This window comes from Rattus norvegicus, chromosome 10 (assembly GCF_021556685.1).
Source record: "Rattus norvegicus strain SHRSP/BbbUtx chromosome 10, alternate assembly SHRSP_T2T, whole genome shotgun sequence".
Lineage (NCBI taxonomy): Eukaryota > Metazoa > Chordata > Mammalia > Rodentia > Muridae > Rattus > Rattus norvegicus.
The window spans coordinates 20015434-20030713 of NC_141543.1; the positions used below are offsets into that span (position 1 = coordinate 20015434).

The following is a 15280-nucleotide window of genomic DNA, read 5'->3' on the forward strand; positions in this document are numbered from 1 at the left end:
GCAATGATGAGACCGAGAGCAGGAATAAATCATTCTCATGGTACTGTACAACCCAGCTCAAGATAGCTCGTATATTGTTTTTAAATTTGTTATTCTTTTAATTCTTGTTTGCATGTTGTGTATGTATCTATGAGTGTGTGAATGCGTGAGAGTGCCATGGGAGCCAGAAGTGGGCACCAGATTCCATGGAGCTGGATTATAAAGTGGTTGTGAACTGCCTGATATGGGTGCTGGGACTGAATTCAGGTCCTCTGAATAAACTGTAAGGGGTCTTAACTGCTAAGCCATCTCTCTAGCCACAGATTAGGTTTATTAAATAGACACTCAGCTTAGCATAGTCTCCACCCTACCATGAGTTTATTAGGAGGTAACCCCATTGTGAATCAAAGAGTAGCCATATTTGAATATTTGGAAACAACTCAAATTCAGAAAGTCAGAAAACTGCACATTCACACACATCAAAAACATTTTAGCTGGCCAGCTATAGCAAATGGGCTCTAGTCTCTCATTTAGATGAATGTGGATTAACTTTAAGAGACAATACTGGGGTTGGGGATTTAGCTCAGTGGTAGAGCGCTTGCCTAGGAAGTGCAAGGCCCTGGGTTCGGTCCCTAGCTCCGGGGGAAAAAAAAAAAAAAAAAAAAGAGAGAGACAATACTATCAGACTTATAAAAGTCAATGGCTTAGCAGAGCCAAACTGCCCAGTTACCAAACAATAACTTAGTTAATAATAAGTATTATGAATTAAATAAATTAGTTATTAGTTAATAAATAAGTATTAACTAAGAATAAAAACATGGTGGCACACACCTTTAATCCCAGCATCCAGAAGGCAAGTAGATTTCTATGAGTTTGAGGCCAGCCTGGTTTATGTGATGAGTTCTAGGCTATCCTGCCTCACAAAATAATAACATAATAAATTAATTAACAAAGTATACTAAAGAAAACCAGTTCCTCATCTCACTAGCCAAATTTCCTATTGTTAAAGACCTCACATGTCTCACAGTCACCTTTCTAGATAGTGCAAAACATCTTACTCAGTGTGGAAATACAGTCAGTCCTGTATTTGCTACTCAGTATTTACTGCTCTGGACACAGATCTCCCCACACTGCTGTTTAGGAAGTGCTGGCTATCTACTGCTATACCCACGATGGAGGACTTTAGAGTTACTTCTAGTTTCTCAACAAACACAGGCTCTCTTCTCCCCAGTAAGAGCATGCCAGCAAGCCAGCCCTTCTGTGATCACTCAGGTCAACTCAGTAGCATGCTCAAAAGTAGACACACAGCCTCTAAATCCCAGAAGCCAAGTGTCTGACAAATGTCATGAGAGCTCACTGTCTCACTGTGACCTGGACAAGCAGAGTGAAGTATAAAGGAAAACTGAATCAACACCAGTCCAAGGGAGAAGGAGCCTTTGGGACAGAGTAGCCCAAATCCTAAGCCTAGACACAAAGTTACATCAGAAAGAAGGCAGCAAGTGACTCCTCAGAGCAGACTCCATTTGCTCTGAGATGCCTGGTCCCTCTTTCTGTTATTTCAGAAGTACTATAACCTCAGGAGGGAAATTAAAGCAACCTGGACATTCAAATATAAAGTAAAGTACTCCATGCAACCATTCCTGAAGTTTACTATGCAGCATCCTAGAACTCAAAAGCTTTGGAGAAAGAACACTGACACCTACTCTCCCTCCAGAATTTCAGGTGAAAACAGAAAGCATAACCAGGAAACTGGTGGGCTATAATGATGACAGCCTAGAAAAAGTTTAGTCCAGAAAAACCGCTCAGGAAAACAGAAAGTGCTCAAGGTGAGCGGGAAAACAGCTGAAGCAAAAACTAAAAAGACGGTGAGATGACTTTGGGGAATACAGTAGGACTGGATACTTCCCCAGGGAGCACAGCTCCACAGGTACAGAGGCCAAGGCTCCACAGGTGCAGAGGCATATGAGAAGGCCAAGACTCCAAGCACAGAGGGCTTTGCAATGGTATGTATGATAAAAGTCAGTGCCTCTGAAACCTGAAGGGACATGGTATACACAAACAGACCCCCCCCCCCCCCCAGTGCACAGCCCCCTAAAAGCAAGGGCAGGCTCCTGTTCTCCCAGGCCTAAGCTTGGTGCCAAGCTTTACGAAATAAAAGCTCAGGAGCAGTGGAGGCACACAAGAGGCTGACACTGAGCACTGGATTAGTCTCTGCCCTCTATGCCTTAGTTTCCACGAAAGTTCACCTCAGGATCTGGAGAGCATCTCCCACCAAACCCATTATTACCTTTGGCCAACACCAGTACCTCAATCAACCAGATAACTTATTGCCAACAGGTCAGCTGTGCCCTACCAATTCCAACATTTTCCTCTCTATTCACACAGATTACCATCCCTATAGTAGGAGTCTCTAGAGCATGTATGGCCGTGGTTTCCTTCCCTGTTGCTCTGACATCACCCGAAAAGGACAAAAGTCACTCTGGCTATCAACCAGGAATGCTGAGAAAACAGAGTAGCTGCTCACTGCTACATGGCTGCAAGCCTGAGAGTAACAGAACATGACTTCAACTTTAAAACACAAACATACACATGTGTATGACTCCATTCTGTCTTTATAATAAGTAGAGCTCAAAAGTTTCAGAGAAAGAACACTAGTATCTAGTCCAGATCTAAAATCTATCTTAGAAAAAGGGAAACTGAGGGTTGGGGATTTAGCTCAGCGGTAGAGCGCTTGCCTAGCATGTGCAAAGCCCTGGGTTCGGTCCCCAGCTCCGGAAAAAAAAAAAAAAAAAAAAAGAAAAGGAAAAAAAGAAAAAAAAAAAAAAAAAAAAACAAGAAAAGGGGAAACTGAGCTACAAAAGCATGAACATCCCAGGGTCACCAGGCAGGGAAAACCAAGTGACCCAACTCTCCCATTGTAAACAAAGGCTTATCCCTATCCCAGGCTGCTGCCCTGCTCCATGCTGTGGTGGTACTATTCCTCTCCAGTCACTCCCCTCCCTGACCAAAACATCACATGACAGCAGCTTTTATTATACACACGGCTACAACTACAAAAATCAGCATTCTGGAAGGACAAAACTTGAAACTTGACCTTGCGGTCTTTCCCTCAACTTGTGAAAGAGAAAACAAAGGTTAACGACCTCCCCAAACCACCTGGCTCATGAATTACAACTCTGAAAGATTTGGGGGTTTTTGGTTTTTAAGATTTACTTATTTTATGTATGTGAGTACACTGTCACTGTCTTCAGACACACCAGAAGAGGGCATCAGATTTCTTTACAGATGGTCCTGAGCCACCATATGGTTGCTGGGAATTGAACTCAGGACCTCTGGAAGGGCAGTCAGTGCTCTTAACCACTGAGCCATCTCTCCAGCCCAAGATTTCTAATTCTTAAAAATACATTTTTACAAACTTCATGACTGGGTTTGGGGATATAGCTTATTGGTGAGACCTTGGGTTCAATCACCAGGAGAGGGAGAGAAAGTTGGGTTGAGAAGAATAGAGAAGGGGAAGGAGAAGAAGAGGAAAGGAAGGAAGACAGGAAAGGAGGGGGAGAGGGATAACAAGAACCGTGTGGTAACTTCAGATAATACCATTAAAATCTGTCATGATTTTAAAAAACATTAGCTCACTGTCTTGACTGATTATCTCTCTCTGGTTTGTGAGTGTCCTTCTAAGAACTAGGAACGTTAAATTCAGAACAGCAGGCAACCAGCTAAGTCAAGAGATGAACAGACTGTCCTGGAGATTCTCAGGCTCCTGTTCATTTAGTCTGTTCTAAGAAAGGTGTTTGTAAACCAACTCCAAACTTGTCCACTATTAATCACTGCACAAAAAGGCATCCATCCCTACGGCCTGTGTATGCAGCATATTAGGACAGGGACATTTCAAGGACGGCACATACCATCAAGGCCCAACAAGGCCACCCCAGTTTACACAATGCACAGGCATGGCAAAAGGCAAGAATTCATGAAGGGAATCTCAAATTCTGTAACTCTGATGGCATAGGACATTCATATCAGAAGGTGGCTCACGCAGCTTTGTTTGTAAAGTTCCAAAGGTGCCATCTCCACTAAGACCACCTCTATCAAGGTCACATAGGAGGAACTCTTTATAAGCAAGCCAGTACTCAAGGACTGCAATCTCAGTGGATGAACCCAAACACCTACCACTGGCCCAACCAACATCCAAAGCTGCTACTTAATCAATATGGCAGGTGCTCAATAAATAAATGAGGATCTCTCCCAACTCTGGTCATTCAACTAGTGCCCAAAGATGCCATTTGTATGCATCAACTGTTCAGTGAGACTCTTCCAAGGTGATCAGATCTAAAATGCCATCCTTTATATTCTGAAGATGACCTGGAGCCTCAACTCTTATCCCTCAACACAGATTCCCTTCCTTCCATTGAGTCTCCTGTCTTCACACCTGCAAGTCCCAGTGTCATACCTCAAAGGTTCTCCCATCCCTCCCACAAATAAAGAAATCACAACTAAAATCACATTGTCTCTGTAATAACATAGGACCTCCTCATGGAATACCACAGGGATTTCCTCATTGTCTTCTACAGCCAATACCTTTCATCTCCCTAGAACTATAAACTGTTGGAAACATCTCCTGTTCTGGGTGGTTTTTACATTGTTCTTTAATGCTAAGATCATCACTATCCAACCTGACAAAAGACATCCATATACTATACATGTCAACAGCAATTTTCAATTTGTGACTGCTACCTGAAATGATTTCCGAACAATCTAAAATAAAGTTTCAAATATCAAGATGTTAAAACGTCCTTTACTACAGTCTTACCTACCAAGGTAGACACTATGGAAACTCTTCACTTCAACCTTAAAAGAAACTGAAAAAGCTGATGGTACATGCTTTTAATCCCAGTACTCAGTAGGCAGAGGCTTGAGCTGAGTTCCAGGCCAGCAAGAGATATATACTGAGCTTTCAACTCAGTAGCTGCTGTTACCTTTCCTACTTACCAACTTCCTTAAATTTTATAATCTATCATGAACCTTTGAGTAACATATTTGCACATAAGGGCCTTCAGCGGCAGTCCATTTGTGAACTCAAAGCCAGTCTGAGCTAGAGTGAACTGTCTCAAGAACAAAATCATATACAATTATATGGTTTTGATAGTTTCCCCTCTGCCTTGGGGTACGCTATCTTCTGACACATCGCAAACAGGTGGGGTCGTTGCCTGAAGTAGGGATCACATGTTCAGGTGGTCTTCTATTGTAATGGATGTCACAGAGGGTGTGGCTGGAAGAGTCTTTGTCTGTGTTTGCCTTTTTTTTTTTTTTTAAAAACCCACTCAGGGTTTCGTGTACCCTTGGCTGTCCTAGAACTTGCTTTGTAGACCAGGCTGGCTTTCAACTCAGAGAAATCTACCTGCCTCTGTCTTTGGAGTGCTGGGATTAAAGGCTATGCCACCATATCTAGCAATTTGTTTTTCTTTTAGGTAGAAAATTGAAGGTCTGAGAAAAGAACACTTTACTCAGTAGTTCACCAGTCCATAAACTGGTCAACTAAGGAAGAGCATCAGGGGGCTCCGAGGTCCTAACCCAGGTTCTTATGGACAGTCTCAGTAACTCTGGGTTTCAGTCACAAAAGGGTCCTTCAGTGTCTCTGGCACGTGGCAGGACTGGAAGAATAAGCAGATCTGTCATTTTTTTATTTCGGGTGAGCTTAGGATAGAAACAATAAACAAACATCTACAGCCATTCAGGAGCAAAGTTATAGAGATGAAAAATGCCTGCTGTGGGGGCACTAAGTCTCTCCCTTTATCATTAAAAATGTACAATAATCATACTGGAAAAATTTTTATTCAAGTCAAAGTATCTACTCTTCTGTCCTCTGAGAAAGAAAGCACAGCTAGGCAGAGATAACTAGACAAGGAGCACCTCCCTCTTCTCCATAAGTCTTTCCTTCTAAACTCCCATCACAATGAGATGGACGTCAACCAGCAAAAAAACTGCCACTGCTTCAGCTGTGAGCTTCCTTCAATATGCAAGTCATGGTTTTTTCCAAGTCACAACTGAAAATGCAGGTACTCCTCACTTCTTACTGACCCTATGCTAGCCAGCCAAAGTGGAGATTTCCAGTGTGTAGGAGAAATGATCCTCCAGGTGGTCACACCTGATCTCTCCTGGCAGTGGACGGAGTGATTGATGACTGAGTAAGTTTCTCCAAAGCCAGACTGGGCATGGCCAGGGCATGGTGAAGTGTATCTGAATGGCCTGTGCAGCACACCAGTGGATGGCAGCTACCAAGGAAGCTTAGCAGGAAGGCAGGCATAGCCAAAGAAGCTGCAGAGGAAACAGACTCTCACTCCCCTCCTCCAAGCACTAGTATAACTTACTTTACTATAACCACAGTGGACAAGAATCACAACCAGAAGCACCAATGATCTAAGGGAGAAGTTAACCAGGAACCTCTACTACCTGTGCGAACGAAAGCAAACCACCTCTCATCACTTCCCAGCTCTTCCTAACCCACTGGACACCAGCTTTAGCACCCTTCTATGTACAGATTACTTGTAGGTCAGAGTGCTCAGAGGAACAGAGTTCTTCCCAACAGCCAAACTTCAAGAGGCATCAACAACTGCTAGTGTTTCTTTTCTCTCAAGTGGGTATATCTTGGACAGAAAAGCACATCTGAATGAACAGAGAGAACTGAGTGGGCAAGGTGGCGGTAGGTGAGGTATTGGTAAAAGTCCACATGCCAGCCTTTCAGAACCACCACCACCAAAGTCACCGTAGACGTTGAAAGAGGTTAGCACAGACCCAAAAAGCTTCAGCACTCCTGTATCCATCCTCTGGTGAAAAGGGATTTCACAAAATAGTCGAGTTTGGCAAACTCATGTTTTCCTAATACTAAATCAATTTATGTGAGGCGACATTTAGTTTTGGAAACATACAAAGTTACCTCATCCTTACATCTTTAATTGCCATACTCACTTCAGAATCATGTCATGAATCTGGATGAGGTCCTACAGATCAGGACGAGGCAGAATTGAGTTTAATGGGACATGTCTGTGTCAAACCCTCAATACAGGTTCTCTACTGGCTATTGAAATATTATCTTCTTAAAACTATCGGGATCATCTTGGTAATTTAAATCAATATTCCCACAAAAACAAAAGGTAAACTATAATAGTTCAAATGCTGCTATAAATAAATGTTTGAGGATTTGTTTTTTAAATACAGAGTCTCACAATGGAGTCCTGGCTGGACAAGACCTTGCTCTGTAGACCAGGCTGGCCTCGGACTCAGAGATATACCTGCCTCTGCCTCCCATGTGCGTGGATTAAAGATGCGTATCCTCGTGCCTGGCTGTATGGAGAACTCACTGAAAACTGATGTCCCATTTGTTATTTAAAAAAAAGTGTTATATAAGCCAACTATCAATTAGATCGGTTTTGGCATGTAATGGTTTAGCACTCAGGAAACTGAGGCAGAAAAACTATGAGCTCAAGGCCTTAGTGAATTCCAGGCCAGCCTGGGCTACTAGCAGATTTTGTCTTTGAAAAGGCGGTGTGCAGAAGTGGGGGGCAAACTTGGTTTGAAAAGAAGGTAAGAGCAAATTGCCTGCACAGGTAAAAGCCAAGATGCTGAAATATAAACAGACAAAGCCGACAGGGAAATAAAGGCGTGTGACGAACCCACTGTGGCACATTTGTTTTTACTTTGGTAAGAGGCTTCAGGAAAGCAGTTACAGTCTCAACACAAGACAGCTCTGAGAGCTGCCCCTGATGGGTCACCGTTGATTTCATCAAGTGGAGATCCTTTTTGTGTCACCAAATACACCTCAGTAGAAACTCTAAGGGTCCCATTTCTCTGTTCTTCATGCTTCCAAGCTAGGAACCCTTTGGTGGAAGACAATAAACTGCAGCCAGCCTCTCTGCCATGCCATCAACAGCCTCCCCAGCCCATAACTTACAAAAGCCAGTTCTTTTGTTTCCTTCCCACTACTTGAGGTGTGGAGATAGAGCACATAGTTTCTCTGCCTTTACTTGAGCTATTATGGGTAATTTAAAAGGACCATCCGTGAAAAACCGTCAGAGAACCTTCATGAATCTATTTCTCTTGCCAAGAGAAAGGACAATCACTGCCCCGTATCTTAGTATAAAGAGGAAAGCAACAGTCTACAAGAAGTGGAAGGGGGCACGTGTCCCTGCAAGTGCCACCTGAGGAGATCTTGTCAGACTCTACAGGAAAGGGTCCCTACCTTTTCCTCGCGTCCCGGAACCGCTGGCACCACCACTGCCCACAGCACAGGGTGCGTCCTTCCTGGGCCTCTTGCTCTGTGGTCGCACGCTGGACCTTAGGAAATGGTGCTGGTCCTGGGGGCTGCCCTGTGGTGGGGACGGGGTCGGCAACCCTCTGGGTGGTGCGGGGGCTCCGGCGGCCCGAGGGGTCTGCCCGTCCCTCTTTGTGCTGCTGCTGTCTGCCGCGTCCGCACCGCCGGGCCCCTCTCCGTCCAGAGACTCCTCATCGGCCGTCCGCTTGCCCAGCTTCTTTAGCCCTTCCTCCCCGCTGCCGGCGTCGCCCAACTTCACTGTCATCCTGCGGCGAGAGAGACGGGGAGCGGTGAGGCAGGCGGCGGGCAGAAGTTTACCGCCGGCCTCCCAACATGGCGGCCGTTGTTTGTTCCAGCGCCGCCCGCCGCCCGCCCGAGGGCCGGCACAGTGCTGAGCCCGACCGGACCCGGACCCCGCCCCGCCCTTGGATGCCCCCAACCCAGGTAGACCAACACGGCCCGGAGCTGCGGAAGGCACGGCAGCATGACCTGGCCTCTGAGCTTTGGGTCTCACTGTCCCGCCACCTACCCCAAGGCGCCGCAGCTCATGGCCCCCAGCTTGAACCCGCCTTGCTCCCCGTACCGCCCGTGGCCCCTGGTCTCCCCTCTGGTGCCAAGACGCGCGCGATCGTGCCGCGCACCTGCCTATTGCAACGGCCCGCGCTGCCCTCGGAGCCCCTAGTGCTCCATGGGCCAAAACTGCCGCTCCCTCCAAAGCTGGCATGCAAGAGAGAGGCTTGCACTCCGGGAACCTTCCCAGGCGGGAGATGGAAGATGAACTGACTACACCTCTCATTCAACAAAGCCTGTTGCACGGAGTAGGTTAGGGAACACTGGAAAAGTGACAGCAAACACTGTTATGTTCCAGTCGGATTTCAAGAATCGGAAGTGCACTATGTAAACAATACTGTAAACAACAAAATTCTTGCTTTAACTCTTACCACTGTCACAAAATATCGACAAACAAAATAATAATTGTCTGTAGCCAGGAGAAGTTATACTCAGAATAAACTAAAGTTCTGGTACATTCCAACATCTTAAGCACAGGCTGTGTACGTGATGAAGCAGGACAGAGAAACACTGCGTTCTTCAGCAGACACTAGGTTCAACACAACTGTTGAAAACATTGTATTTAATAAGAAAACCAGATAGAGCTAGGCACCAATACACACACACACACACACACACACACACACACACACACACACACACACACACACAAAGATTGAAGGTAAAGACCGGGATGTAAAACTCGAAGTAACACCATAAAATGGTGCTGCCAAAAATGGTGTGCAGTTTTCCTGTTTGGCACTGATCTTTCATATACTACCTTAAGAAAACTCTGGCACAGAACCACTCAAGACACAAACTCACGCTAAATGACTTTATGACACAAGACTTCTCTTCGAATCTATTCACTTCTAACCCCCTCACCAAGGTTCCCAAAACCCTGTCATTGTGCTAGGGAGCGGAAACCCATTCCCAGAACCAGCACTGCCAGCGCCACCAAACAAAATACATCAGTCCAACAGGACCCACTCGCCGGCGCGCCAGGCCGTGTCCCCAGGCGCATTCCGGTCGTTCCCCAGCGGCGGTGGACTCCTATGGAGTCCGTCACCGAAACCCGTCACTTCCTGACCGTGGGAGGCGCGGGCACTGCGGGCCTCGTCCCGGCTCCACACCCTTTGTCCCATTTCGGGTGGGAGAAGCTCGCACCTTCCTAAAGAGCTGACCGCTGGCTGCACACGGCACAGCCCGCGAATACCGCGGCCCCTCCGCGGATCCCGTAGGCTCCCGAGTGCAGCCTGCGGTCACCTTTTTCATCCACGCTTCCCGGCAGACTGGCTCCCGGATCCCGGGCCTCCGCAGAACCGACGGGGCCGGGCAGCTCCGGCTGCGGCGAGGCCGCGATGCCGGGCTGGTAGTCGTGTGTCAGACGCGGTCACCGAGCACTGTTCCCTTCGCAACTCCTCTCTGTGGACCGGCGCGCGGCTAACAGGGCTGACGGCGCCGGTGCTGCCGCCACTCGCCCTCCCACACCCGGGACGCCGCGCTCTCTAAACAGTTCCGGCTACGGCGGCCGCCCGGGACCTGAAGTCGGCGCCGGAGCGGGGCGGGGCGAACGTCCCGCAAAAAAAGGCGAGCACGTCCAGCTTTTCTGCGGGCGCGCCCAACCAGCTAGGCTGCCATTGGTCAGTAGGCGTTACGTGCGCGCGCCCGCACGGTGTACAGGGGCGGGCCCGCAACGTGGGGCGTGTTGTGACGGCAACCTCGCGCCCTTGCGGGTCGTGCGTCTCTTCCGATTGGCGAACCGACAGCCAATAGGGTCAGCGTTCTGGTTGTGATTGGCTGAGACTGTGTTGACGGATGCGTGAGAAGAAATCACCGCCTCAGCGGGGCGTCTTGAAGCGCGCGCGAACTCGGGTGGGGACTATGCACTCTGAAATCAGGTTTAGGACCATAAATATATCGTAGCACAGCCCACTAACAGTTTTCCTGCTCGAAACGATAAGGAAATGTTTTTTAAAACTCTAATCCTTATGCATGTGGCGTTTGAGACGGAGTATTCCAGTTCGCAGAAGGTCTCCGTCTCTGGTTATCCCCTTGGCTCGTTGGCGTGGACCGTGCTACTGCGCCTGCTCTCCAGCGACACCCGCCGTTGGCTAACGCTGGCTAAAGTACGCACGGTCGCCCAGGGAACCCTAGCTGCTGCAAGGTTCTGCTGAGTGCCGCTTGCAGCGGTCTCCCGAGGCGTCAACGCGCCACACTCCCGGGCGGCGTCCGGTACTCAGAACTTCCCGGAGAAGCTCTCGAGCCGCGCCCTCCCATCCGAGTCGATGCAACTAAGCTCCCCGAGGTGTCGACTGATGGCCTGCGTGGTGGGGTGGGCAGGATGAACTCGAGGATAAAAGTATCAGGAGGCTTGACGCAGCTTGCCCTGAGTAGCAAATAGTTCTGGCCCACCCATTAGCAAGAAGGCCAAACTGTGGTCCTGAGGCGGGCCTGAGACTCAGAGCTGCGCCGGGAAGGACCGACTGTCTTTGGCTCTTTGCGCCTCTAGTCGCCAGTCGTCTTTTTGGGAGCCATCGGAGGCGCGGCCGTCCCTGAACTTGCTTCCACTTTCTGTAGCGGCGTTGTCCGGGCGACACGGAGGCACAGGGAATCTGCGGAAGTTAGACTCCTATACCTGAGGTGCAAAGGCGTCTGGGGCTGGAGTGGGGAGTGGCTGGGGGTGGGATAGGGTCCTTCAGGATCGGCCTGGGGCCTAGAGATGACCTGCCAGGACCCTTTCGATTCCTCTCTGTGCTGGCTTCACAAGAATTCTCTCTGCCCAGTCCTAGAGCCCCCTGCTGGACTTTTGAGTTGCCGCGTGGTTACCTCTGCATGCATTTAGTTTGAAGTTGGGGGAAGCCAAAATCCGTGACTTGGTTAATTTTCGGGTGGCTTATGAAAATAGCATGATCTGACTGGACCACCTTGAACTACACAGTCCTTCAATAATGTTTACATGATGCAGCTAGTGACCTTATTCTGGCCCAGAGAGCTAGACTTTAGATCATTGGTCACTACCCTGAAAGGCTACTCTAGAACTCATCCTCTTGTTCCTGAGAGTCTCTGACAGTTGTAACTTGTCTTTAATTGTTAGTATGATTCCTTGGCATAATGAGTTTAACTAGCTTTCCTAAGAGTTGGCTTGATGGAGCTACTTACCTCTGAAAATGATTGACAACTATAAAAATGAGGATCAATTGACTGGAAAAAGTGAAATTGCCTTTTTCTTGCTTTAGGGCCTCCATACTTGAAACTTGTTCCTGAACTAAGGCCATTAACAGATTTTCAAATAACTATTTTATTGTGAACATCTGCCTTTTAAAATTTATTTAATAACTTTTTAATTATTTGGCTAATTCTCATTTTAAAACTTAAGAGTTCTGGTCAGTAGTGCTTCACACGTTTAATCCCAGGACTTGGGAGGCAGAGGCAGGCAGATCTTTGTGAATTTGAGGCCAGCCTGGGCTACAGAGCAAGTTCTAGGACAGTCAGGGCTAAACAGAAATCTTGCCTTGAAAGACAAAACAAAACAAAACAAATGAACAATAAAAAACCTTAAGCGCGGGGTTGGGGATTTAGCTTAGTGGTAGAGCGCTTGCCTAGCAAGCGCAAGGCCCTGGGTTCGGTCCCCAGCTCCTAAAAAAAGAAAAGAAAAGAAAAGAAAAGAAAAGAAAAACCTTAAGCACAAGTGAGGAGAGAACAGACAATTAGAACATTGTATAAAAATGGAAATACTAAAGTGTCAGGTAGCACTTTTTTTTAAAAAATAAGTTTTTTGTTTTTTTTTTTTTTTTGAGACAAGGTCTCACTGTGTATCCTTGGCTGCCTGGAACTCACTGTAGTAGACCATATTTCCTCAAGCACATAGGGATCTCGGCTTCTTATGTGCTGGGATTGAAAGCTTGTGCCACCATATTTGGCTTATTTCTAATGTCTGTGTGCAGTCTGCAGAGGCCAGCGTGGCATCAGATCCCAGAGGAACTGCAGTTCTAGGCAGCTGTGAGCTGCCTGATGCGAGTGCTGGGGACTGAACTCACGTCACCTGGAAGATCTCTTAACCACAGAATCATCTTTCAAACCCATGTATCAAATCAAATGCAGCATCTCCCCAGTCACTGTGGCTTTGTGATCCTGACTGTCCTCTGCCACCTATAAGTCATAGCTAGCAGACATTCTTTTGAGTTTTGGTTTCTATGAAGTTGAATGCTGTTTTTTCTCTGTACAGATATTTTATGGGCAGTTTGATTTTCTCTAGTTTCAGCTTTGTCTTTGAGGGTGTCCGTAGAAATCGAACCCATGCTTATCTTGTCTGGAATGAGAGTGATCAAGAATTATTTGAAACCCCCGTTTAGTACTTGCTCATTCTATTCCATTTAGTTCTCTCTTAGCAAAGAATTTGACTTCTTTTCCAGCACACATTGGGTCATTCCAAGTTCAAGCCTTTGCTTTTTATATTTCTCCTTAATAGAGATCTCTAACAAATAAGTTCACTTAAGAAACACGTCAAGCTGCTTTGTGTCTTTGTAAGTGTGCTTCCCTTTTGCAATTCTATACGCTGTCATTCTTAGTTGGTTTCCCCCGCTCTGCAGGTCTCATCCTTGACTAAGTCTGTGCATCACCATGGCACTGTATTTTGACCACCGAATCAAAGCTCCAGATGCATCCAGCTCTCCCTCTCACATCACCTGGCACCCCACCCACCCATTCCTGGCAGTGGCATCTGTAAGCCCATCTTCTGGAGGCAACGTAGACATCTACCTTGAACAAGTGAGTCCTTGGAGTGACATTGACTTCAGCAGCTCCTGACCCTTGTGCTCTTTTCTCCTCCCGAGTCATAGAGGCCAGGAGGCAGCATAGCTCAGCTCTAGAGACCTCTAAATCAGTTTGTCCAAGGGCCAGTTATTCCTAAGCACCAAAGCCCTGGTGTCTGGCAGTTCTTTCATCCCCTGCCACGGAGGTTCAAGAGCACGCTTAAATCTGACCCCCTGGGCCCTTCATGCCTTCTTCAACTTTTTATGTTGGCCCTTTGGGTTCTTTTAGATTTATTTATGTTGCGTGTATGAGTCTTTTGCCTGCGTGTGCGTAAGTGCACCAGGTGCATGTCTTCAAGGTCAGAGGAAGGCATCGGATCCACTGGAAGTGGAGTCGTACATGCTCGTGAGCCATTGTGTCAGTAAGTGCTCTGGAGCACTAAGCCATCTCTCTAGGCCCACGCTGACCCTTCCTGATTATACTAGTTTCCCATGGCTGCTCTAACAAATTACCACAAGTGAGGTTACTTCTAAAAAGCAGGAAGTCTTTTTCTCACAGCAATAGAGGCCAAAATATCAGAAGAAGATATTCATCGGCTGAATCAGGAAGACCTGGAGGTCGGATCAGTATGAGGAGTTGGAGAAGGCATGTTCAGCACAGGGGCTCAGATCTCAGCACGCTCTTGAACCTCTAAAGCAGGACAAAGAGCTGCTACATAGGAGGGCCAGAAGATCTGGATTTTGCTTGCCACCCAGCCTAGCTGAGGCAGTAAGCTCCAGACTCAAGCGAGAGACGGTCTCAGAAACCAGGTGAGCTGATGAGATGGCTCCTGAGTGAAGGCACTTACCGCCAAGTCCGGTGGCCTGAGTTCAGTCTGCAGGGTCCACATGATGGAAGGGGAGAACCATTTCTCTCAAGTTTCCACACCTGTCTTAGCACACACACATGCATGCACACGTACACACGTGATAAGTAACCTTTTAAAGCATGTTTATTTATTTTGTGTATGTGAGCACACATATGTGCCAAGACCCTTGGATGCTAGACGAGGATATCAGATTGCTGGAGCTGGAGTTAGTGAGTGCGAGTCATCTGACATGGATGCCGGGAACTGAACTCGGCTCCTCTGGAAGAACAGCAAGAACTCTTCAGTGCTGAGCTGAAGCTGTCTCTTCTGCTCCAGTAATTTTCTAATTGAGAATGATGGGGAGATACCCATCATTAGCCTCTAGTAATCACACACATGTTGTACCGATGTGAGTTTTATGCGTTAGACAGCATCTTGATGTATCTACCACTATCTACAATGGGGGGTTTTACTTCTTGTCCCACATAGGGTGAGCCCGTGCCTGACACCCACATTGAGAGGTCCTTCCAGGCCACTTCACTATGCTGGCACCCAACAAGGCTTATCCTGGCTATTGGCTGGGAAACTGGAGAAGTAATAATGTTTAATAAGCAGGACAAGGAGCAGCACACGGTGCCCCTGCCACATACGACTGACATTGCCATCCTCAGTTGGAGTACCAGCGGGAGCTGCCTGGTATCTGGAGACAAGGTCAGTACACCATCTCCATCCCTGTGGTGTGTGCATATAGGATGCATGTGAAAGATGCTAAAACCCAAGTTAGAGGAAATGTGTGATTTCAGGGTTCAACTGATTTCATCAGACATAATTGCAGATTT

General features: G+C 47.2%; 2 protein-coding genes across 15 annotated transcripts in view; one reads left to right on the top strand and one right to left on the bottom strand.

Moving 5' to 3' along the window:
- The window catches only part of Cramp1 (cramped chromatin regulator 1), a 48568-nt gene extending 38209 nt beyond the window's left edge, over nt 1-10359 (bottom strand). For 5 of the 10 annotated variants that reach the window (XM_087570211.1, XM_087570209.1, XM_087570208.1 and 2 more), the window contains exons 1-2: nt 10106-10359; nt 8219-8556 (exon numbers count right to left, since the gene is read on the bottom strand). In XM_087570211.1, the coding sequence (XP_087426337.1) occupies nt 8219-8555 (337 nt within the window). In that variant the 5' untranslated portion in view covers nt 8556; nt 10106-10359. 10 annotated transcript variants of the gene reach the window in all.
- Nucleotides 10360-10945: 586 nt separating this feature from the next.
- Nucleotides 10946-15280, top strand: part of Ift140 (intraflagellar transport 140) — an 81171-nt gene continuing 76836 nt past the window's right edge. For 4 of the 5 annotated variants that reach the window (XM_087569209.1, XM_087569211.1, XM_087569212.1 and 1 more), the window contains exons 1-3: nt 10946-11482; nt 13432-13609; nt 14931-15152. In XM_087569209.1, the coding sequence (XP_087425335.1) occupies nt 13463-13609; nt 14931-15152 (369 nt within the window). In that variant the 5' untranslated portion in view covers nt 10946-11482; nt 13432-13462. 5 annotated transcript variants of the gene reach the window in all.